At 51.5% G+C, this 23,234-nt stretch overlaps 1 protein-coding gene and 1 long non-coding RNA gene across 3 annotated transcripts; one reads left to right on the top strand and one right to left on the bottom strand.

The window, feature by feature from the left end:
• The first annotated feature begins 263 nt into the window (after positions 1-263).
• kcnn3 (potassium intermediate/small conductance calcium-activated channel, subfamily N, member 3) lies at positions 264-22,701 on the top strand. Of its 2 annotated transcripts, XM_088620469.1 has the most exons (8): positions 271-2,411; positions 11,201-11,296; positions 14,834-15,252; positions 15,613-15,754; positions 18,268-18,378; positions 18,827-18,954; positions 19,078-19,147; positions 20,701-22,701. In XM_088620469.1, exons 1-8 carry the CDS (start codon positions 1,524-1,526, stop codon positions 20,992-20,994), a joined length of 2,148 nt encoding a protein of 715 aa, XP_088476595.1. In that variant the 5' UTR covers positions 271-1,523; the 3' UTR covers positions 20,995-22,701. The 2 variants fall into 2 exon arrangements, with proteins under 2 accessions (XP_088476596.1, XP_088476595.1); XM_088620470.1 differs by lacking the exon at positions 11,201-11,296 and having other exon boundaries at positions 264-2,411.
• LOC148640087 (uncharacterized) lies at positions 13,463-14,855 on the bottom strand. The gene is made up of 2 exons (XR_015930526.1): positions 14,767-14,855; positions 13,463-14,101 (listed from the first exon to the last, which is right to left on the bottom strand). It is a non-coding gene; the product is annotated as an uncharacterized LOC148640087 (long non-coding RNA).
• Positions 22,702-23,234: the final 533 nt, after the last annotated feature.

Below are 23,234 nucleotides of genomic sequence, written 5' to 3' on the forward strand. Positions count from 1 at the left end.
TACTTCTCCTCCTGTTGCTTGATTTGTTCTCCTTTTGTTTATAACTATTAATGATAATCGCCCTTCTTATTTTAAAACATCTGTACGAGCTTTTGCATAACAGGTGCCTAAGGAAAGTCTCTGTGCCGACGGAGCGCACTCGGATTGAATGGAGAGCGACTGCAGGTTAGGGGGCGGGGATATGCAAATCGCACAGGCTGCGGGGGGCGGGGCTGCTGCCCAGACAATAGCTAGTCGGCGACTGGCCCAGCCCGCCCGCGGGCCAATGGCAGGGGGCGGGGGGCGGGGCCGAGCGCGAGGGAGACAGGAGGGCAGAGACGGAGACGGGAGACAGAGGCGGAGAGGAGCGCGAGCCCGGGCAGGCGGACCGAACGGGCTTCAGCTGGGCTTGCTCTCGCTCGCGCGCTCTAGCCGTTGGTCCCCACAGCGTCGCCGCCCGTGAGGCGCCGAGTCTCGGCAGCGGCGTCGGCCGGCGAGAGGCAGGGAAGCGGGCTCGCCGCAGCGGCAGCCGCCACCGCCTCGGATACAGCCATCCATACAGCCATCCGCCCGGCGCAGCGAGGTGAAGGCGGACACACCGGCGCAGGTTTCGGTCCCACAAGCACCGAGCCGGGGCGGCGGAGGAGACGGAGGGATGCTGAGGACGACCCCCTGAGGAGCAGGAGCGGGGAAAGTGTGGATTAATCTCTTTTTTGGGGGGGGGGTTCTTGATTAACAAGTGCGGCGGGAGAGACGGGGGGGGCGAGTCCGTTAACCCCGGGATACCGGCCGGGTCCGAGCTGTGTGTGTGGACGGTCGGGGGGCTCGGTCCGGTTCGGCCCTGGCGTATCCTGTTGGACTGGGATCTGCGTTTCGGGATTGCCGAGGGTCTCACAGCATTAACACCCAGTCCACCGGGAGAGGAGACAGAGGATAGGGAGTCGGAGAAAAGAGGAGTGGACAGAGCGAGGGAGGAGTGGACAGGGGACAAGGGGCCAGAGAGGAGTGGCAGTGGACAGAGGACAAGGGGCCAGAGAGAGGAGTGGACAGAGTCAGGGAGCAGTGGACAGGGGACAAGGGGCCAGAGAGAGGAGTGGACAGAGTCAGGGAGCAGTGGACAGGGGACAAGGGGCCAGAGAGAGGAGTGGACAGAGTCAGAGAGCAGTGGACAGAGGACAAGGGGCCAGAGAGAGGAGTGGACAGAGTCAGGGAGCAGTGGACAGAAGACAAGGGGCCAGAGAAAGGAGTGGACAGAGTCAGGGAGCAGTGGACAGGGGACAAGGGGCCGGAGAGAGGAGTGGACAGAGTCAGGGAGCAGTGGACAGAGGACAAGGGGCCAGAGAGAGGACAGAGGCTGGCAGAGGAAGGTGGCGGAGGCAGCGCGAGGCCGAGAGGGAGGCAGGAGGCAGGGGTCTGGCCCTAGCAGGCTGGGGGGGGTTAGGCGGTGACAGTATGAACCCTGACCTCTCCTCTTCAGTCGGGCCCCCCCCACACCCCGAGTCAGCGAGAGACTGAGTCCTCCCTGGCCCCCCCCCCCGTGTGCGATGGAGAGCCCCCCCTCGCTGGGGCCCAGCCTGCTGCGCGACTCGCTCTCCGTGGAGGAAGGGGGCGAGGACGGCCCCCCCGCGTCCAGCCTGCTGGGCTGTTCCATGTTCTCCGGGCCGAACCACGCCAACCACGCGGGGGGAGCCCTGCTCATGGAGCGGCTGAACGGCACGCCCTCCCCCTCCCCCCCGGCGCTGCCGCCCTTCTCTGGCTCCGGCCGGCTCTCCGCCCAGCTGCCCCTCGGCCCCCAGCCGGCCGGCAACGCCCTGCGGCCCGCCGGCGCCTCGCGGCTGGGCAGCCAGCACAGCCTGAGCGAGCACTTCTGCCCCGCGCACTCCCCGTCCTTGGACCGGGACCGGGACCGGGACCGGGGGGGCTGCAAGCACCGGCAGGCCAGCCCGCTGGTGCACCGCCGGGACAGCAACCCCTTCACCGAGATCGCCATGAGCTCCTGCAAGTACGCCGGCGGCGTGATGAAGCCGCTGAGCCGGCTGAGCGCCTCCCGCCGGAACCTCATCGACTCCGACTCCGAGGCGCCGCCGCTGCAGGTTCCCCACGCGGCCGGGGGCGGGGCCGGCGCGCCGCAGTCCCTGGCCCCGCCCCCCGAGATCATCATCTCGTCAAAGGAGGAGCTGCGGCTGGGGCCCGGGGAGGGACCCCCGGCGTCCCCCTACCACCAGAACCACCAGGGCCCCCCGGCCGGCACCGGCTCCTCGCGCCCCAAGGCCAGCAAGCGCAAGAACCAGAACATCGGCTACCGGCTCGGCCACCGGAGGGCGCTCTTCGAGAAGAGGAAGAGGCTCAGCGACTACGCGCTCATCTTCGGCATGTTCGGCATCGTCATCATGGTGATCGAGACCGAGCTGTCCTGGGGCGTCTACAGCAAGGTGAGCCGGGGCGCCTGGCGCCGAGACGAGACCGAGATGGGGCTGGAGCTCTCGGTTTCTCTCGCTGTGTTTATCGCACCGCTCGTCTCTGCTCCCTCCCTCCCGAGGCTCTTGGGAGTAATCAGAAGCAATTACCACAGAGCACTGTACTTGTATGGCAAGAGGGGAGACGCATAATCACAACCGTGGTGCTGAGAGGGAGGCAGGGGTCTATCGTCAGGCTGTTTCCTAGGCTGGCTGTGAATGTGAGCTTGTGTCAGCGTGCATCTGTGCTATCTGTGAGTGTGTGTCGGTGTGTATCTGTGAGTGTGAGCTTGTGTCATTGTGTATCTGTGATTGTGAGCTTGTGTTACTGTGCATCTGTGAGTGTGAGCTTATGAATATCTGTACAGTTGTTATATGACTGTTGTTACTGTAGTTATAACACTGTTATTACTGTACTACTGTACTGTATTACTGTATACTGCATCAGTGTTACCGTTGTTACTGGATACTGGATACCAACCGTGATATAACTTGAATAACAACTGGACCATATACAGTATGCACATTAATAGTAATAAAATAACTAAAGTAACAACACTGTAATATACCCACAGGAACAACACAGCCATATAACTGCAATTACAGTGATATAATTACAGTAATTACAGTAATACATATGGTAACAAACTGCGAAATAGCTATAGTAGCAACAGTGATATATCTATAGTACTAATATTGTCATATAGCCACAGTAATAGCAATGATATAACCATAGTAATAACATTGTCATATAGCTACAGTAACAACAGTGATATATCTATAGTAATAACATTGTCATATAACCCCAGTAATAGCAATGATATAACCATAAAAATAACATTTTCATATAGCCACAGTGACAACAGTGATGCAACTACAGTAATAACATTGTCATATAGCCGCAGTAATTGCAATGATATAACCATAGTAATAACATTGTCATATAGCCACATTAACAACCATATAGCCATATCCAACACTGTGAAATAACTACAGCTACAACACTGTGATATAACTCTGAGCAGCCAGGTCTGTCTGTCCAATAACTATATCCAGGCCGTGGTTACAAAGCCTGTTCTTTCTGTATCAGCCAGGTCTGCCTGTGTCCAGTTTCTGTATGCAGGCTGTGGACACTGAGCCCATCCTCTCAGGATCAGCCAGGTCTGTCTGTGTCCAGTTTCTGTATGCAGGCTGTGGACACTGAGCCTGTCCTCTCTGGACAGCCAGGTCTGCCTGTGTCCAGTGTCTGTGGACAGACTGTGGTCAGTGATTATATCCTCTCTGGACAGCCAGGTCTGTCTGTGTCCAGTTGCTCTGTCCAGGCTGTGGTCAGTGAGTCTGTACTGGTCAGGGTCTGTTTCTCTTTGCTGTCTCTTACCCGGGTCAGATACTGTATTCAGCTTGTGTGTGTTGTCTGTGTAGGGTGCTGTAGGATTCCAGTTTGTGTTGTGTGTGTGTGTCCCAGTGGGTACGTTAGAGTGGTTGGGTTTGTGCTGTGACTTGTTTGATGTGTGACGTTTTATCAGTGCTGAGCTTTGTGTGGGTCTCTCTCTGTTCCCTCTCCCCCGTCTCTCAGTTTCTCTCTCTCTGTTTGTCTCCTTCTGTCTCCCTCTCTCAGTTCGATTCAGTGAGCTTTACTGGCCTGACTGATTAATTTCAGTGTTGCCAACGCAGTTGCAATTAACACAACATGTACAGATGTTTATAGTACAAACACATCATGGGGCATTTACATACAACAAACTGCACAATACAGAAAACTTTGTCTCTCTCTCTCCCTGCCTGTCCGTCTCTGTCTCCCTGCCTGTCCGTCTCTGTCTCCCTGCCTGTCCGTCTCTCTCTCCCTGTCCGTCTCTCTCTTGTCCGTCTCTCTCTCTCTCCCTGCCTGTCTCTCTCTTCCTCTCTTCTCTGCACTCCAGGCAGAGCTGTGCCTGCTGTTGTGGGTGGAGGGCCGGGGGTGGTGTATTAGAGGGAAAGGAAGCGAGGGAAAAACAAAGAGAGGGAAAGAAAGGGAGTGGAAAGAGACAGAGGGACAGAAAAGAAACTCTGTTAAAAGAAAGTGATAAAAATAGATGGAAGGCAAACAGCCGAGGGCAGTCTGTCACCAGCTCGTCAGCCCAGCACAATGGCTGAGACAGAGCAGCGCTGTGATCGGAAAGACATCCTGTCTGGACGAGAGGTTTCCCCACCATCCCCTGCAGTGCTCCAGGAATCCTGAAAGAGGAATCCGGCTGGATCCTCCCTCTGGAGTAGTCCTGTAGCTGGGTGTTTGCAGGAGCCTGCATGGAAATTGTCTTTCTGCTCCACCAGTACTGTTTCCACAAGAGCTCTGTAGCCCAGTAACTGCTAGTAAAACTTACCCAGCCTGCTGTGCACTGGGAGTCTGAGTGACAGCACAGTAAAACCTGGAGTGGATCAGACTGCTGTGTACTGGGAGTCTGAGTGACAGCACAGTAAAACCTGGAGTGGATCAGACTGCTGTGTACTGGGAGTCTGAGTGACAGCACAGTAAAACCTGGAGTGGATCAGACTGCTGTGTACTGGGAGTCTGAGTGACAGCACAGTAAAACCTGGAGTGGATCAGACTGCTGTGTACTGGGAGTCTGAGTGACAGCACAGTAAAACCTGGAGTGGATCAGACTGCTGTGCACTGGGAGTCTGAGTGACAGCACAGTAAAACCTGGAGTGGATCAGATTGCTGTGTATTGGGAGTCTGCCCATTAACAAAGTGCCTTAGCAGCTTACCACAACAATTCTAGTAAAATTTTACCTATAAGGTATTTATTAGAAACTGTGTTATTTATAGGAACCAAAATACAGTATGTCTTGTGTTGAAACCTCCTGGTCAAGATAGGCTTAGTACTTTGCTGCAGTATTTTCACAGTAACGGTGGTGTTACTGTGGTGCTCTGGCACAGAGTGGGCCCCCTGGGTGGTGTAGTAGCATGTCATCCTGTTGAGAGCTTGGTGACAACGGGACTGCTGTCTCTCCCGCCCCATGGTCAGGGCGTGCAGACGTGTCTCCCTGCCCTGTGGAGCAGGTGCACACACACGGGAGGGGGTTATACAGTCCTGGATCGCCCTCTGGAAGTGGACAGCTGTAAAGAGTTGGCTGGTGGTCACAGGAATTCCACGGATGTTCATGGGCAATGAGCTGTCTCGGGCAGTGGGAGCCTGCTCTGCAGGGAGTAGTGCTGGGGCACACGGGGACAGCTGGGTTTCTGTTTCTGTGCACGGGGCCTCTCTGGGTCTGTCTAGTTTCCTCCCTCAGGCACACAGGTCTCCAATCTGCCCTCCCAAGGCTGAGGTTCACCTGCATATAACATAATGATAAAATAATTCACTCTTCACCTCCCTCCTGCTGCTGTTACTACTGCCGTTACTGTTACTGTGGCTGATACTACTGCCATCACTCTTAGTGCAGCTGTTACTACTGCCGTTGCTGTTACTGCTGCTGATACTACTGCCATTACTGTTACTGTGGCTGATACTACTGCCATTACTGTTACTGCAGCTGTTACTACTGCCATTACTGTTACTGTGGCTGATACTACTGCCATCACTCTTACTGTAGCTGTTACTATTGCCATTACTGTTACTGCAGCTGTTACTACTGCCGTTACTGTTACTGCTGCTGATACTACTGCCATTACTGTTACTGTGGCTGATACTACTGCCATCACTCTTACTGTAGCTGTTACTACTGCCATTACTGTTACTGTGGCTGATACTACTGCCATCACTCTTACTGTAGCTGTTACTACTGCCGTTACTGTTACTGCAGCTGTTACTACTGCCGTTACTGTTACTGTGGTTGATACTACTGCCATCACTCTTACTGCAGCTGTTACTACTGCCATTACGGTTACTGCAGCTGTTACTACTGCCGTTACTGTTACTGTGGCTGATACTACTGCCATTACTATTACTGTGGCTGATACTACTGCCATTACTGTTACTGCAGCTGTTACTACTGCCATTACTGTTACTGCAGCTGTTACTACTGCCGTTACTGTTACTGCTGCTGATACTACTGCCATTACTGTTACTGCAGCTGTTACTACTGCCATTACTGTTACTGCAGCTGTTACTACTGCCATTACGGTTACTGCTGCTGATACTACTGCCATTACTGTTACTGTGGCTGATACTACTGCCATTACGGTTACTGCAGCTGTTACTACTGCCTTTACTGTTACTGCAGCTGTTACTACTGCCATCACTCTTACTGCAGCTGTTACTACTGCCATTACTGTTACTGCAGCTGTTACTACTGCCATTACTGTTACTACTGCTGTTACTACTGCCATCACTCTTAGTGATGCTGTTACTTCTTCCATTACTGTTACTACTGCTGATACTACTGCCATCATTCTTACTGTTACTATTACTACTGTCATTACTGTTACTCATGCTGTACTACTTCCATTCCTGTTACTGCTGCTGATACTACTGCCTTTACTGTTACTGCTACTGTCACTACTGCCATTACTGTTACTGCTGTTGTTACTACTGCCAAACGCTTGCTGCTGTACCTACTGCCATCACTCTTACTGCAGCTGTTACTACTGCCGTTACTCTTACTGCAGCTGTTACTACTGCCATTACTGTTACTGCGGCTGTTACTACTGCCATTAATGTTACCGCTGTTGTTACTACTGCCATTACTCTTAGTGCTGCTGTTACTACTGCCATCACTCTTACTGCTGCTGTTACTACTGCCATTAATGTTACTGCTGTTGTTACTACTGCCATTACTCTTAGTGCTGCTGTTACTACTGCCATCACTCTTACTGCTGCTGTTACTACTGCCATTTCTGTTACTACTGCTGATACTACTGCCATTACTCTTAGTGCTGCTGTTACTACTGCCATCACTCTTACTGCTGCTGTTACTACTGCCATTAATATTACTGATGCTGCTTTTAATACTGCCATTACTGTTACTGCTGCTGTTACTACTGCCATTACTCTTACTGCTGTTGCTGTTACTACTACCGTTACTCTTACTGCGGCAATTACTACTGGTATTACTTTTACTGCAGCTGTTACTACTGGTATTACTCTTACTACTGCTGTTACTACTGCCGTTACTCTTACTGCTGTTGCTGTTACTACTGCCATTAATATTACTGATGCTGCTGTTACTACAACTGTTACTGCTGCCATTACTGTTACTGCTGCTGTTACTACTACTATAATTGTTACTGCTGCTGTTATTATTGCTATTACTGTTACTGCTGCTGTTACTACTGCCATTACTCTTACTGCAGCTATCACTAGTGCCATTAATGTTACTACAGGTGTTAAAATTGCTATTACTCTTACTGCAGTTGTTACTTCTGTCGTTACTCTTACTGCAGCTGTTACTACTGCCATTACTGTAGCTGTTACGATTGCTATTACTCTTACTGTTGCTGTTACTACTGGTATTATTCTTACTGCTATTACTCTTAGTAATGCCACAAATGTCTGTTCCCATGTACTTCTCTCCTCTACTGTCTATCTATCTGTGTGTCCCTGTGTCCTGTCTGACTCCTCTTCTGTCTGTCACTCTGTGTGTCCTCCTCTTCTTTCTGTCTCTGTCCCTGTTTTTTAACCTCCTGTCTGTCTCTGTCCCTGTGCCCTCCCCTTCTGTCTGTCTCTATCCATGTGTCCTGTCTGTCTCTGTCCCTGTACCCTTCCCTCCTATCTGTGTCTCTGTCCCTGTGTCCTGTTTGTGTCTCTGTCCCTGTACCTCCTCTCCTGTCTGTGTCTCTGTCTCTGTGTCCTGTCTGTGTCTCTGTCCCTGTACCCTCCTCTCCTGTCTGTGTCTCTGTCCCTGTACCCTCCCCTCCTGTCTGTCTCTGTTCCTCTGTCCTGTCTGTGTCTCTGTCCCTCTGTAGTCATCCCGTGTGCCCCTGGTCTATATTAAAACCTCTCAGCTGCTGGTCCTCAGAAATGTCAGGTTCATTCACAACTGTGCGCCCCTCCCCAGTTCTGGGGAGACCTTTCCTGAAATAAGAAGCCGGAAAACACCACATGTAGAGGAATGAGATCGGAGTGGGTGCGTGCATCTCAAAATAACACCGCCGAGTCCCAGACACGCCTAAGGACTGTGTCCCCTCCTGCCCCCTGATTTTCCTGCAGGGAATAAACTGCCCCACTGCCCTGTGGGAAATGCCACACTGATGATTTTCTTTAAATCCCAGCTGGCACTTCGACAGTCCCACAGCGTGCGTTTTGTTCTGATGTCCACACATACCTCAGAGGCCACAGTGTGAAAGGCCAAAGTCAAGCTGCTGCAGAGTTTCCACGCCCTCTCTCAGCAGCCAGGTCCTGCAGGGCTCAGCCAACTTGGAGGGCTGGGACTCAGCGGGACCAGTGTGACAGAAATGTCCAGCTGTCTTCCTTCCATCTGACTGCTTTGCTCTCATCGCCCTCTGGCATTTAGTGTGGGAACCGTAATCTGGAGACACATGTGAACTGGACTGTGTCTTTACAGTGACTCTCCAGCTCTAATGATGATGAAGGAGTGTTCATGTGAAGATACAGAGGAGCTGGACTGAGTGTCTTTACAGTGACTCTCCAGCTCTGATGATGATGAAGGAGTGTTCATGTGAAGATACAGAGGAGCTGGACTGAGTGTCTCTACAGTGACTCTCCAGCTCTGATGATGATGAAGGAGTGTTCATGTGAAGATACAGAGGAGCTGGACTGAGTGTCTGTACAGTGACTCTCCAGCTCTGATGATGATGAAGGAGTGTTCATGTGAAGATACAGAGGAGCTGGACTGAGTGTCTTTACAGTGATTCTCCAGCTCTGATGATGATGAAGGAGTGTTCATGTGAAGATACAGAGGAGCTGGACTGAGTGTCTTTACAGTGACTCTACAGCTCTGATGATGATGAAGGAGCGTTAATGTGAAGATACAGACGAGCTGGACTGAGTGTCTTTACAGTGACTCTCCAGCTCTGATGATGATGAAGGAGCGTTAATGTGAAGATACAGACGAGCTGGACTGAGTGTCTTTACAGTAACTCTCCAGCTCTGATGATGATGAAGGAGTGTTCATGTGAAGATACAGAGGAGCTGGACTGAGTGTCTGTACAGTGACTCTCCAGCTCTGATGATGATGAAGGAGTGTTCATGTGAAGATACAGAGGAGCTGGACTGAGTGTCTGTACAGGGACTCTACAGCTCTGATGATGATGAAGGAGTGTTCATGTGAAGATACAGAGGAGCTGGACTGAGTGTCTCTACAGTGACTCTACAGCTCTGATGATGATGATGAAGGAGTGTTAATCTAGCGGGTTTTCACAGTGGCTTCTATGAAGATGCTGTAAAGGTCACCTCACCAGGTCAGACAGACAGCTGCCTTGTATGACCTTGGTGGTAATGGCTCCCCAGTCTCCAATCTCCCCTCACCGTTTATGAGTGCAGTTAATAATTCAGACTGTGCGCTGATAGAGCCATTAACTATCACTCCTCTCTCTCTGCCCTGTTTCTTCATGTGTTTCCAGCTCTTGTCCAGTCTCTCTCTCCCATCTGCCTGTCTCTCCCCTGTCAGGAGTGCTGTGACTGTGCAGGGTGTGTGTGATGTTTGTGTGCAGTTCAATTCCTGTTGCTGCTTGAGTACATCCTTAGAAACAGGAAGTATCCATGCTGTGCCCCCTCCCAACCGGACAGCCTGGTGGGATCTGACCTCTGCGAGCCCCCCCGCCCCCATCAGGAATCCTGGAGGATAATCTCGGTCAGAGGCATTTCCATTGGAAACCTTGGCAACCACCATGTTTACAAATTGCCCTGACAACTGTTGTCATGCAAACACACTGACCCTCTGGCCTCTGTACCTCCCCACCTTCTCCCAGCTGCCCACTGCCCCACCCAGGCTGTGGCGTCAAGAGACTGCTGGGTCCTGTAGGTGTGACAGCGGGTTGCGGGTTCAAGTCCCACTACTGACTCTGAGGGTCCTGTAGGTGTGAGAATGGGTCATGGGTTCGAGTCTCAGTACTGACTCTGTGGGTCCTGTAGGTGTGACAGTGGGTCATGGGTTCGAGTCCCAGTACTGACTCTGTGGGTCCTGTAGGTGTGAGAATGGGTCATGCGTTCGAGTCTCAGTACTGACTATGTGGGTCCTGTAGGTGTGAGAATGGGTCATGCGTTCGAGTCTCAGTACTGACTCTGTGGGTCCTGTAGGTGTGAGAATGGGTCATGGGTTCGAGTCTCAGTACTGACTCTGTGGGTCCTGTAGGTGTGACAGCGGGTTGCGGGTTCGAGTCTCAGTACTGACTCTGTGGGTCCTGTAGATGTGACAGTGGGTCATGGGTTCGAGTCTCAGTACTGACTCTGTGGGTCCTGTAGGTGTGACAATGGGTCATGGGTTCGAGTCCCAATACTGACTGTGGGTCCTGTAGGTGTGACAGTGGGTCATGGGTTGAGTCCCAGTACTGACTCTGTGGGTCCTGTGGGTGTGACAGTGGGTCATGGGTTCGAGTCTCAGTACTGACTATGTGGGTCCTGTAGGTGTGACAGCGGGTCCTGGGTTCGAGTCCCAGTACTGACTCTGTGGGTCCTGTAGGTGTGAGAATGGGTCGTGGGTTTGAATCTCCAGCCAGCCCTGCTGTACCAGATGCCCGCTGGAGGGCTAATCAGTGATGGGCTATAGCTCAGTGTCCCAGCCAGGGGGCGCTGTGCTCTTGGTGTGTTTAAGAGCTCCACGCTCAGGACAGGACTGGAGGCTGGGCAGAGGCGTGACGCTGACTGTGTGCCTGTGTGTCTCCTCAGAGCTCCATGTATTCCCTGGCACTGAAGTGTCTCATCAGCCTTTCCACTGTAATTCTGCTGGGGCTCATCATTGCCTACCACGCCCGGGAAGTGCAGGTGAGAGACCGCGGCAGCACAGACACGGACACACTGACACACTGACGGGTACCAGCACCTCATGGGAGACTCACAGTGCGCAGCAGTCTGATCCACTCCAGCTTTTACAGTGCTGTCAGTCAGACTCCCAGTGCACAGCAGTCTGATCCACTCCAGCTTTTTTAGTGCTGTCAGTCAGACTCCCAGTGCACAGCAGTCTGATCCACTCCAGGTTTTACAATGATGTTCAACAGACTCACAATGCACAGCATTCTGATCCTCCACAGCTCTTACAGCAGATGTACAGCACTGGGTTTGCTTTGTGCTGGCTGACTGTCACACTGTGATGCAATTAGGGGATTTTCCCCACTCTGCTAGTTCTGGCAGTAATACCCTCTCTCCTCCTGAGTTTATCTCCCTGCTTTAATTCTCTGTGATTAAATTAGCATCAGGGATCGCATGCTGTCAGTTCAATAAACCATCAGCCTTCTTCCCACCATTTCTTTTATTCCTGTACACGCTTTTCTGATATTTAATTCGGGAGAGGAATTAATTTCTCAGCCCGGCTGAGAGATGCTGATTAAAATATTAGGAACAGCAACATCTCATTACCAACATCAGCCAGCTGGAAACTAGACTATATCTGTATCTTCCATTCTCTTCCTGCATCTGTCCTGCATTTCTCTTCTGTCTCTTCTCTTTCCTCTCTCCTCTCATCTCTCTCTCTTCTCTCCTCTCTCTTCATCTTCTCTTCCCTCTCTCTCTCTATATCTCTCGTCCTCAGGTGAACTGCAATAGGAATGTGCCAGCCTATGTACCCTTTCCAGCCTGCACCAATGCGCCAGTGTTTGTGGTAGTGTGTGCTCATGTGTGTTGGGCTGTCTGTGTCTGTGTATTCCAGTGTTTGCCAGGCTGTGCCAGTGTTGCAGTTTGTGCCAGGCTGTGTGGATCTTTGTGTCAGTTTGTACCATTGTGTATGCTGGACTGTGCTGATGCCAAGCTTTGACATGATGTGTCAGTGTCTGTGCCAGCCTGAGCCAGTGGGTGGTCCAGTATGCCAGTATGTGTCCCACTGTTAGTCAGTGTCTGTGCCAGGCTGTGCCAGTGTCATCCTAGCAGTTGTCGGTGTGTGTGCCAGTCTTTCAGTGTCTGTACCAGTGTCTGTGCCAGTCTGTATCAATGTGTATTCCAGTCTGCAGTGTCTGTACCAGGCTGTACCAATGTGTGCTCCAGTCTGAGTCTATGTCTGTCAGTGTGTATGCCAGTCTGTATCAGTGTCTGTGCCAGTGTGTGCTCCAGTCTGTGTCAGTGTGAGCTCCAGTCTGAGTCTGTGTCTGTCAGTGTGTGCTCCAGTTTGAGTCTATGTCTATGTCAGTGTGTGTGCCAGTCTGTGTCAGTGTGAGCTTCAGTCTGTATCAGTGTCTGTGCCAGTGTATGCTCCAGTCTGTGTCTGTGTCAGTGTGTGCTCCAGTCTGTGTCTGTGTCAGTGTCTGTGTGTGCTCCAGTCTGTGTCAGTGTGAGCTCCAGTCTGTGTCAGTGTGAGCTCCAGTCTGTCAGAGTGAGCTCCAGTCTGTGTCAGTGTGTGTCAGTGTCAGTGTGTGCTCCAGTCTGTCAGAGTGAGCTCCAGTCTGTGTCAGAGTGGGCTCCAGTCTGTGTCAGAGTGGGCTCCAGTCTGTGTCAGAGTGAGCTCCAGTCTGTGTCAGAGTGAGCTCCAGTCTGTGTCAGAGTGGGCTCCAGTCTGTGTCAGAGTGGGCTCCAGTCTGTGTGAGAGTGGGCTCCAGTCTGTGTCAGTTCCAGGCTGTGCCAGGGCTTTGTGGCCAGCCCAGCGCAGCTCTATTAATGATTCACTCTGGGTTATGGATGGGATGTCATTGCTGGCAGCTGGGCGCGATCAGACTGACGACCTTTCCTAATGGAATTTAATAATTGATCAGGGAACGGGTGGAGGAGGGGGCCTCACATCACAGAGCCATCTCCGGGCCCCGCAGAGACCCCCGAAGAGCAGATTAACACTCCTCTCAGGCAGGCTTGTCAACCTCATTACTGCCATCAATCGTCTTAAATAATTCACTTCCTCAACAATCTTTAAAATACCACACCTGTCTGCCAGCGCCCATAGCCCTGTGACAGTGTGCTGTGCTGAAACCATGGTAAAAGTGCAGAAAGCAAGGTAAAAGTAGACAGTAATGAGCAAGAAGTAGCAAATTAACATTCCATCATCAATAACTATAAAGACACTCAGTCCAGCTCCTCTGTATCTTCACATGAACACTCCTTCATCATCATCAGAGCTGGAGAGTCACTGTAGAGACACTCAGTCCAGCTCCTCTGTATCTTCACATGAACACTCCTTCATCATCATCAGAGCTGTAGAGTCACTGTACAGACACTCAGTCCAGCTCCTCTGTATCTTCACATGAACACTCCTTCATCATCATCAGAGCTGGAGAGTCACTGTAGAGACACTCAGTCCATCTCGTCTGTAGCAGTCATATCAGTGGATTAATTGAAGTTGTTCAGCTGTAGAGTCAGTGAGAGGGGAATCAGGGGGAGACAGTTTCTCTGCTTCTGCTCTTTCTCATCTATCACTCTTTCTTCCTCTTTCCTTGCCTCCTCTCTCTCTCTCACCCTGTTTCCTCTGTTTTACAGCCAGACGAATCCAGTGGGCCCAGTGGCCTCCTCTTGTGTGTAAGCTGTCTGGTGTTGTCACTTTCTCCCCTCTCTCCGGCTCTCCCTGCCTCCCTCTCCCTGGCTCTCACTGGGGACACTAATTAGGCTTGGACCCTCTTTGATGTTGTCGCCTTGGCAACAGTCACAGTGACGATGCTGGGTCAGGAAACAGTTTTGGGAAATGAGGGATTTGTATACTCTAACACACACACTGACACACAGTGGCACACACACTGACATTGGCACAGCCTTTACTGACGTACAGTGGCACACACACTGACACACAGTAGCACATACACACTGACACTGATACTGACACAGTTGCACACACTGACACTGGCAGAGACTGATACTATCGTACAGTGGCATACACACTGACACTGGCACACACAGACACACAGTGGCACACACACACTGACACTGATACTGAGACACAGTGGCACACACACACTGACACTGGCACACAGTGGCACACACACACTGACACTGGCACAGACTGATACTGACACACACTGGCACACACTCACTCTGACACGCAGAAACACACACGGTGGTAAACATGCTCAGTGGCACTCACTAACGGCAATAAACATAGCCTGGCACTCACTGACACTGACATTGACACTGGCACACACTCACTCACTGACCACACAGACACACACAGTGACTCGCACTCACTGGCGCACACACTCACTCTTCCTTTCTCAGCCCATGTCCGATGTCTGTTAAAAGGCTGTGTCGTGTAGCTGTCAGTGTGGTTTCCTCAGGGCCAGTAACAGAAGTAAGACTGTAGTTTGTCTACAGCTTCCTGCTCCACTCACCTGAAGAGGAGTTTCCCTGCCAAAGTGATGTCATCTTTCCCTCTGTCTCACTGCCCCGCCCCATCAGCTGTTCGTCATTGACAACGGCGCGGACGACTGGCGCATCGCCATGACAACGGAGCGCATCCTCAGCATCGCGCTGGAGCTGCTGGTGTCAGCTATCCACCCGGTGCCGGGCGAGTACAAGTTCCACTGGCGCGCCCGCCTGGCCTTCTCCTACACGCCCTCGGTGGCGGAGGCAGACGTGGACATCGTGCTGTCCATCCCCATGTTCCTGCGACTGTACCTCATCGCCCGCGTCATGCTGCTGCACAGCAAGCTGTTCACCGACGCCTCCTCGCGCAGCATCGGCGCCCTCAACAAGATCAACTTCAACACCCGCTTCGTCATGAAGACCCTCATGACCATCTGCCCCGGGACCGTGCTGCTGGTCTTCAGCATCTCCCTGTGGATCATCGCCGCCTGGACGGTCCGCGTGTGTGAGAGGTGGGAGGGGAGAGAGGGGTGAGGGAGGGGGGAGAGAGAGGGGGTGAGGAATGAGGGAGGGGGGAGAGAAATGAGGGAGGGGGGAGAGAGAGGGGGTGAGGAATGAGGGAGGGGGAAGAGAGGGGGTGAGGGGCGAGGGAGGAGAGAGAGAGGGGGTGAGGGAGGAGAGAGAGGGATTAGGAGGGGAAGGGGAGAGGGGATGTGGGAGAGAGGGAGTAGAGGAGTGAAGAGAGGAAGAGGGGGAGTAGGAGGAGAGAGGGAGGAAGAGGGAGAAAGAGAGAGGGAAAGAGAAAGAGGAGACAGCAGGAGGAAGAGAAGAAGAAAGTAATGAAGTAATAGCACACTCCCTCTCTCTCTCAGGTACCACGATGCCCAGGACGTCACCAGCAACTTCCTGGGTGCCATGTGGCTGATCTCCATCACCTTTCTGTCCATCGGCTATGGAGACATGGTCCCCCACACCTACTGTGGCAAAGGGGTCTGTCTGTTGACCGGCATCATGGTGAGAGAGAGTGAGCACTGTCTGCTGTCTCTCTTTCTGTCCCCCCCCACCTCTCACTGCTGTCTCTGACGTCATGGCATGCTGTGAACCCCTCACCTCTCACCTCTCACCCTTCACCTCCCACCCCTCAACTGTCACCCTTCAGCTCCCATCTCTCTCTTTCCAGCCCTAACCCCTCACCCTTCACCTCAAACCTCTTATCCCTCACCTCACACCCCCCACTCCTCACCCTTCAACTCTCACTCTTAACTCCTCACCCTTCACCCGTTACCTTTCACTTCTCACCCTTCACCTCTCAACTCTCACTCTTCACTCCTCACCTTTCACCCCTCACTCCTCACCTCCCACCCCTCACCTGTCACCCTTCACCTCTCAACTCTCACTCTTCACTCTTCACTTCTCACCCTTCACCCCTCACCCCTCACCTGCCACCCTCCAGCTCCCATCCCTCTCCTTCCAGCCCTCACCCCTCACCCTTCTCCTCCCACCCCTCACCTCCCTTCATTGTGTGGGAATGTGGGTGCCAGTAATTTCAGTGCATTGAACACTTGTTAAGAGCCTCTCTTCAGCCCCATCTGACTCACGTCCTCTCAAGGATGGAGAGGGAGGGAGGGAGGGTGATGGAGCTGTGACGAAAGCTCGCATTTCTTTGGAAACTCCATCGCAAACACCTTCTATAGGTGCCATTCTTGACTTTGTTGCCCTGGCAACGGCGCAGGCTGGAGCACTCTGCTGGAATGTGCTATTGTGCTGGCGGCAGGAGGGAGGGGGCCGGAGACAGAGAGGGAATAATATTTTACTTTTCTCTATCTGCATATTTATTCGGGTCTGAAATAACCAGAACGGATTGTGAGCACTGGCTGCCATTTGAGCAGTATTTCCAGACAGAACCAGCCATCATAATTACTCCTATTATCACTGTTCCTGAAACTGCTGTCTCTCCTACTCCGTCTGTCTCCGTCTGGGCTGTGTTTATCTGTTATCACCATCCTAAAAATTAACATCACGCACTCTAAACGAGCTAGCACGTTAATTACAGTACCCCCCACACAAATTCACAGTGAGGCTGACTGAGTTCTCCTCGTTAGCACAGACACTGATTACTGTAATGGAGGCAGCTGTTAATTGTCTAATGACTGTTGAGTGTCATGTCTACGAGAGCACCTGTCCTACACAGGCAGGCACAGACAGACAAAAAATAGACAGAGGCAGATAAAGAGGTGGACAGACAGGTGTGAGGGGTTTGCAGTAGTGTACAGATGGACACAGACAGACAGGTGTGAGGGGTTAACAGTAGTGTTCAGATGGACACAGACAGGTGTGAGGGTTTTGCAGTAGTGTACAGACAGTAGTGTACAGATGGACACAGACAGGTGTGAGGGATATACAGTAGTGTACAGACAGTAGTGTTCAGATGGACACAGACAGGTGTGAGGGATTTGCAGTAGTGTTCAGATGGACACAGACAGATGTAAGGGATTTGTAGTAGTGTTCAGATGGACACAGACAGATGTGAGGGGTTTGCAGTAGTGTACAGATGGACGAAGACAGACAGGTGTGAGGGGTTTGTAGTAGTGTTCAGATGGACACAGACAGGTCTGAGGGGTTTGCAGTAGTGTACAGATGGACACAGACAGGTGTGAGGGGTTTGCAGTAGTGTACAGATGGACACAGACAGGTCTGATGGGTTTGTAGTAGTGTTCAGATGGACACAGACAGATGTAAGGGGTTTGCAGTAGTGTACAGATGGACACAGACAGGTCTGAGGGGTTTGCAGTAGTGTTCAGATGGACACAGACAGATGTAAGGGGTTTGCAGTAGTGTACAGATGGACACAGACAGAAGTAAGGGGTTTGCAGTAGTGTTCAGATGGACACAGACAGATGTAAGGGGTTTGCAGTAGTGTACAGATGGACACAGACAGAAGTAAGGGGTTTGCAGTAGTGTTCAGATGGACACAGACAGATGTAAGGGGTTTGCAGTAGTGTTCAGATGGACACAGACAGATGTAAGGGGTTTGCAGTAGTGTACAGATGGACACAGACAGGTGTGAGGGGTTTGCAGTAGTGTTCAGATGGACACAGACAGACAGGTGTCAGACAGACAGACAGGTTTAGCAGGGTGGGCTTGAAATTGTATGAATACAACCAGACATAGCAGTTTCAATAACAGCAACACTTTGACATTGTGCTGATCTCCAACTGCCAGCATTCTCTATCATCTGTTTCACAATTACATTTGATTTTTAAGCCTCAGTCACATGACTGTTGCTAATGAGCTTTCTGTCTGTTTCAGTTTAATTACTGACAGAATCTCTCTCTCTTCCTCTCTCTCTCTGTTTTAGGGGTGTTTTCTGGTTACTGACTTCCTCTCTCTCTGTGTTAGGAGTGTTTTCTGGGTACTGACCTCCTCTCTCTCTCTGTGTGTTAGGAGTGTTTTCTGGGTACTGACCTCTCTCTCTCTGTTCGGATTGTTTTCTGGGTACTGACCTCCTCTCTGTTTCTGGCTCTCAGGGTGCAGGCTGCACAGCTCTGGTAGTAGCAGTGGTGGCCCGGAAACTGGAACTGACCAAGGCAGAGAAGCATGTCCACAATTTCATGATGGACACACAGCTTACCAAGAGGGTGAGGACAGTAGGCCTAGAAATTAAGTAGGATCAGTAGGGGCTGTGTTGGGTCAGAACGGGCTATGTAGGTTCAGTAGTGACTGTGTATGGCTAGCACTGCTTGTGTAGCGTCATCAGTGTGCGAGTAGGATCAGCAGTGTGTGTATAGGACCAGCTGTGTGTGTGAAGCAGTGTGTGTGTGTGGCAGTGTGTTTGTAGGACCAGCAGTGTGTGTGAGGCAGTGTGTGTGTGAGGCAGTGTGTGTGTGAGGCAGTGTGTGTGTGAAGCAGTGTGTGTGTGTGTGTGTGTGTGTGTGTGTGTGTGTGTGAGGCAGTGTGTGTGCAGGACGGCAGTGTGTGTGTGTGTGTGCAGGACCGGCAGTGTGTGTGTGTAGGACTGGCAGTGTGTGTGTGAGGCAGTATGTGTGTGAGGCAGTGTGTGTCTGACTGTCGCTGTGTTTGGCCCAGATCAAGAACGCAGCTGCCAACGTGCTCCGGGAGACCTGGCTCATCTACAGACACACCCGGCTGGCCAAGAGGATCGACCACGCCCGTGTCCGCAAGCACCAGCGCAAGTTCCTGCAGGCCATCCACCAGTGAGTCACTCGCACCCGACACCAGAGCCCCGAAACTGGGCTCGATTACAGGAGTCCCCCAAACCAGGACAAGTGAGTGCGGCTCTGGATGGTTTCTTAAGGATGTCTCTCTTCCTCCTCCAGGCTGCGCAGCGTGAAGATGGAGCAGAGAAAGCTCAGCGATCAGGCCAACACCCTTGTGGATCTGTCCAAGGTAACCCCCCAGGCCAGAGCTCCCCCTGCTGGCTCCTGGTGCACAGCGCGCCGGAGCTCCACCGTTCCTTCTCTCTCTGGATGCCCCCTCCCCTCTCTCCGTGTTTCCCAGAGAGACGGAATCCCTCTCTCGCTGGCTCACGCTGTGGGAATGAGTCTGTGTTTCTCTCCGCAGCCCAGAGACGGAGGGAGGGAGGGAGACTTCATCGGCCCCCCCTCTCCCCCCTCTCCCCCCTCTCCTCGTCAGTCACACTGTGCTGCCTGTCTCCCTCTCCTGGGTCTGGCAGGGATGAGCCCCTCTCCTCATGTACTCGGGGCGCTTTGGTTCTGTAATTACCCCCCTGCCCAATCCCTCACATGATTCCACTGTTTCTAGGGTGGCCTGCCAGTTTCCCTGGCTTCAGGTCGCCTAGCAACCAGAACAAGTGTTAGAGCTGGCACTTGTGTTAGAGTGAGAGAGAGGGAGGAGAGTGTGTGACAGTCTTGCATTGTTAATAGTGCGTCAGGGTGTGTGTCTGTGTATCTGTATACAGTGTGTGTCTGCAGTAGGAGCCTGTGTCCAGTGTGTGTGTGTCTGCAGTAGGAGCCTGTGTCCAGTGTGTGTGTGTCTGCAGTAGGAGCCTGTGTCCAGTGTGTGTGTCTGCAGTAGGAGCCTGTGTCCAGTGTGTGTGTGTCTGCAGTAGGAGCCTGTGTCCAGTGTGTGTGTCTGCAGTAGGAGCCTGTGTTCAGTGTGTGTGTGTCTGCAGTAGGAGCCTGTGTCCAGTGTGTGTCTGCAGTAGGAGCCTGTGTCCAGTGTGTGTGTGTCTGCAGTAGGAGCCTGTGTCCAGTGTGTGTGTGTCTGCAGTAGGAGCCTGTGTCCAGTGTGTGTGTCTGCAGTAGGAGCCTGTGTCCAGTGTGTGTGTGTCTGCAGTAGGAGCCTGTGTCCAGTGTGTGTATGTCTGCAGTAGGAGCCTGTGTCCAGTGTGTGTGTCTGCAGTAGGAGCCTGTGTCCAGTGTGTGTGTGTCTGCAGTAGGAGCCTGTGTCCAGTGTGTGTGTGTCTGCAGTAGGAGCCTGTGTCCAGTGTGTGTGTGTCTGCAGTAGCAGCCTGTGTCCAGTGTGTGTGTGTCTGCAGTAGGAGCCTGTGTCCAGTGTGTGTGTCTGCAGTAGGAGCCTGTGTCCAGTGTGTGTGTCTGCAGTAGGAGCCTGTGTCCAGTGTGTGTGTGTCTGCAGTAGGAGCCTGTGTCCAGTGTGTGTGTCTGCAGTAGGAGCCTGTGTCCAGTGTGTGCGTGTCTGCAGTAGGAGCCTGTGTCCAGTGTGTGTGTGTCTGCAGTAGGAGCCTGTGTCCAGTGTGTGTCTGCAGTAGGAGCCTGTGTCCAGTGTGTGTCTGCAGTAGGAGCCTGTGTCCAGTGTGTGTGTCTGCAGTAGGAGCCTGTGTCCAGTGTGTGTGTGTCTGCAGTAGGAGCCTGTGTCCAGTGTGTGTGTCTGCAGTAGGAGCCTGTGTCCAGTGTGTGTGTCTCTGCAGTCTTCTCTCCTGACCTCCTGACTTCCTCTCCTCCTCTCGCGCCTCGTCCCAGATGCAGAGCGTGATGTATGACCTCATCACGGAGTTGAATGACCGCAGCGAGGACCTGGAGAAGCAGATCGTCAGCCTGGAGAGCAAGCTGGAGCAGCTGACCGCTGGCTTCTCTGCCCTGCCGGCCCAGATCGGTGACACGCTGACTGCCCAGCATGCTCTGCTGCTCCGCGTGCTGTCTGAGAGACACCCCCGCGCCCCTGCGCCGGGACCCCTGCCACGACCCCCCTCCTCCGACAGCCCCCTGGACTCGGCCTCCCTGCCCAGCCCGTATACCAGCTCTTCCAGCTGCTGAGAGGAGGGGCGAGAGGGGGAAAGGCTATAGCAGTCTGCATCCTGATCACTAGTTATTAATAATCATTAATATAACAAAATCATACTTTTTATTAATTATTCTTAATAACTAAAGCAGCAAAGGTAAGGATGATGATAAAGGTGCTGGAAGCAGTCTCTCCCTTTGTCAGACATGTGCACAGCACATTTCCCTTTAAGAGCTGTGACCAATATGAACTAGTGCCATACTCTACAGTCCTTAACACTCTAGAGACACTCCATTCTGTACTCTCTGGACACAATCTAAACACTGTACACTCTAGACACAATCTAGACACACTACAGTCTACACTCTAGACACAGTGAAGACGCACTACAGTCTGTACACTCTAGACAGTCTAGACACACTACATCTTACACTCTAGACACAATCTAGACACTCTACAGTCTGTACACTCTAGAGACACTCCATTCTGTACTCTCTGGACACAATCTAAACACTGTACACTCTAGACACAATCTAGACACACTACAGTCTACACTCTAGACACAATCTAGACACTCTACAGTCTGTACACTCTAGACACAATCTCAACACTCTTTACACTCTAGACACAATCTAGACACACTACAGTCTACACTCTAGACACAATGAAGACGTACTACAGTCTGTACACTCTAGACAGTCTAGACACACTACATTCTATACACTAGACACAATCTAGACACTAGTCTGTATACTCTAGACACAGTTTAGATACTCGACAGTCTGTACACTCTAGACACAATCTAGACACTCGAGACGCAATCTAGGCACACTACACTTACAGACACTCTCAACACTCTAGCTCTATGGACATTCTAAACGATAGTCTGTCCTCAGTCTATATACTCTATACACTCTCTGTACACCCTTTGCACTATAGAGAATGTATTCTTTATACACATGCAACAATCTGCACAGTGCATATCCTGATCAGTCTACACAGTTTGGACATTGTACATTCTATTTAGTCTCTACGCACTCTAGACATGCTCTGTACACCTTTCTCTAGACACACGACACACTGTGGTACTGTACACAGGGTAAAAGCACAGTACTGTGCAGTAACGTCCTGTGAGATGGTGGTAAAAGTGCAGGGGCTGTGGTGCAGTAAACCCTGATACGCACTGTCAGTCCAGAAAGCAGTGGGATCTGCACAGCTCTCGCAATCAGTTGTCACAGAGTTGTCACTGCCTCCCTGCAGCCTGTCTCTAGTGCCCTAGAGCAGACGAGCACCGACTCAGGGGGGAGAGGGGAGGCCTCTGAGGTGCTCTGCAGCATCACGATGTCCTGGGAAACATTACAGCTGCTGTTTGCAAGGAAGAAGGAAAAAGTACTGGAAAATAACCAACTTCTAACGGGACGAACTCGGCTCATTTTAATCATTTTAAGGCGAGTCGGCGAGGAGCTGCAGGGACAGACTGTGAAACAGCGCCCTCTGGTGTGCGAATATCTCACTCCTGCCTGGAACTGGCCAATAGCTTTGTAATGATCTTTTTTACTCAATATTATTACGATTGTAGGTAATATTACTATTCTTCTTATTATTAATAATAATAGTAATAATGATGATAATGACAAATAACTAAATGAGAAAATATCAAGTTTTAAGTTTTACATTATTTTCTAATCTGTTCTAATTTTTATTTTAACAGAGAAAAATAAAGTATATATCTATATATTATATGTCTGTGTTCTGGAGAGTGGTCATTGCTTATTTTGTGGGTGTGATAGAAGGGGTCTTGGCTTGAACCCTGTGCCTTGCTGGGTCTCACAGTACTGACATACTCTTTCCCTCTCCTTTAATCACACTCTCTCTCACCCCAAAGAGGAACTTTATACTGATGTTGCCAGAGTTTCTCTGTTGAGGTGCAACTTTATACTGAAGTTGCCACAGTGTTTCTCTGATGAAGGGCAAGTTTATAACTAATGTTGAAACTGAGTTTCTGTACTGAAGAGCAACTTTGTACTGATGTTGCCACAGAGTTCCTCTACTGAGGAGCAACTTTGTATTGATGTTGCTAGAGTATTCCTCTACTGAGGAGCAATGTTATACTGAAGTTGCCAGTGTTTTTGTACTAAAGACCAACTTTATACTGATGTTGCCACAGAGGTCCTCTACTGAGGAGCAACTCTGTATTGATATTGTAACGCAACAGGGGCTCAGGCGGGCGCCCTTGCCGCATCAGGTCGGCCCCATCCCGACTGAGGCTTGAACC

The sequence above is a fragment of the Lepisosteus platostomus genome, chromosome 26 (assembly GCF_059453375.1).
Source record: "Lepisosteus platostomus isolate fLepPlt1 chromosome 26, fLepPlt1.hap1, whole genome shotgun sequence".
NCBI classification, from domain to species: Eukaryota; Metazoa; Chordata; class Actinopteri; order Semionotiformes; family Lepisosteidae; genus Lepisosteus; species Lepisosteus platostomus.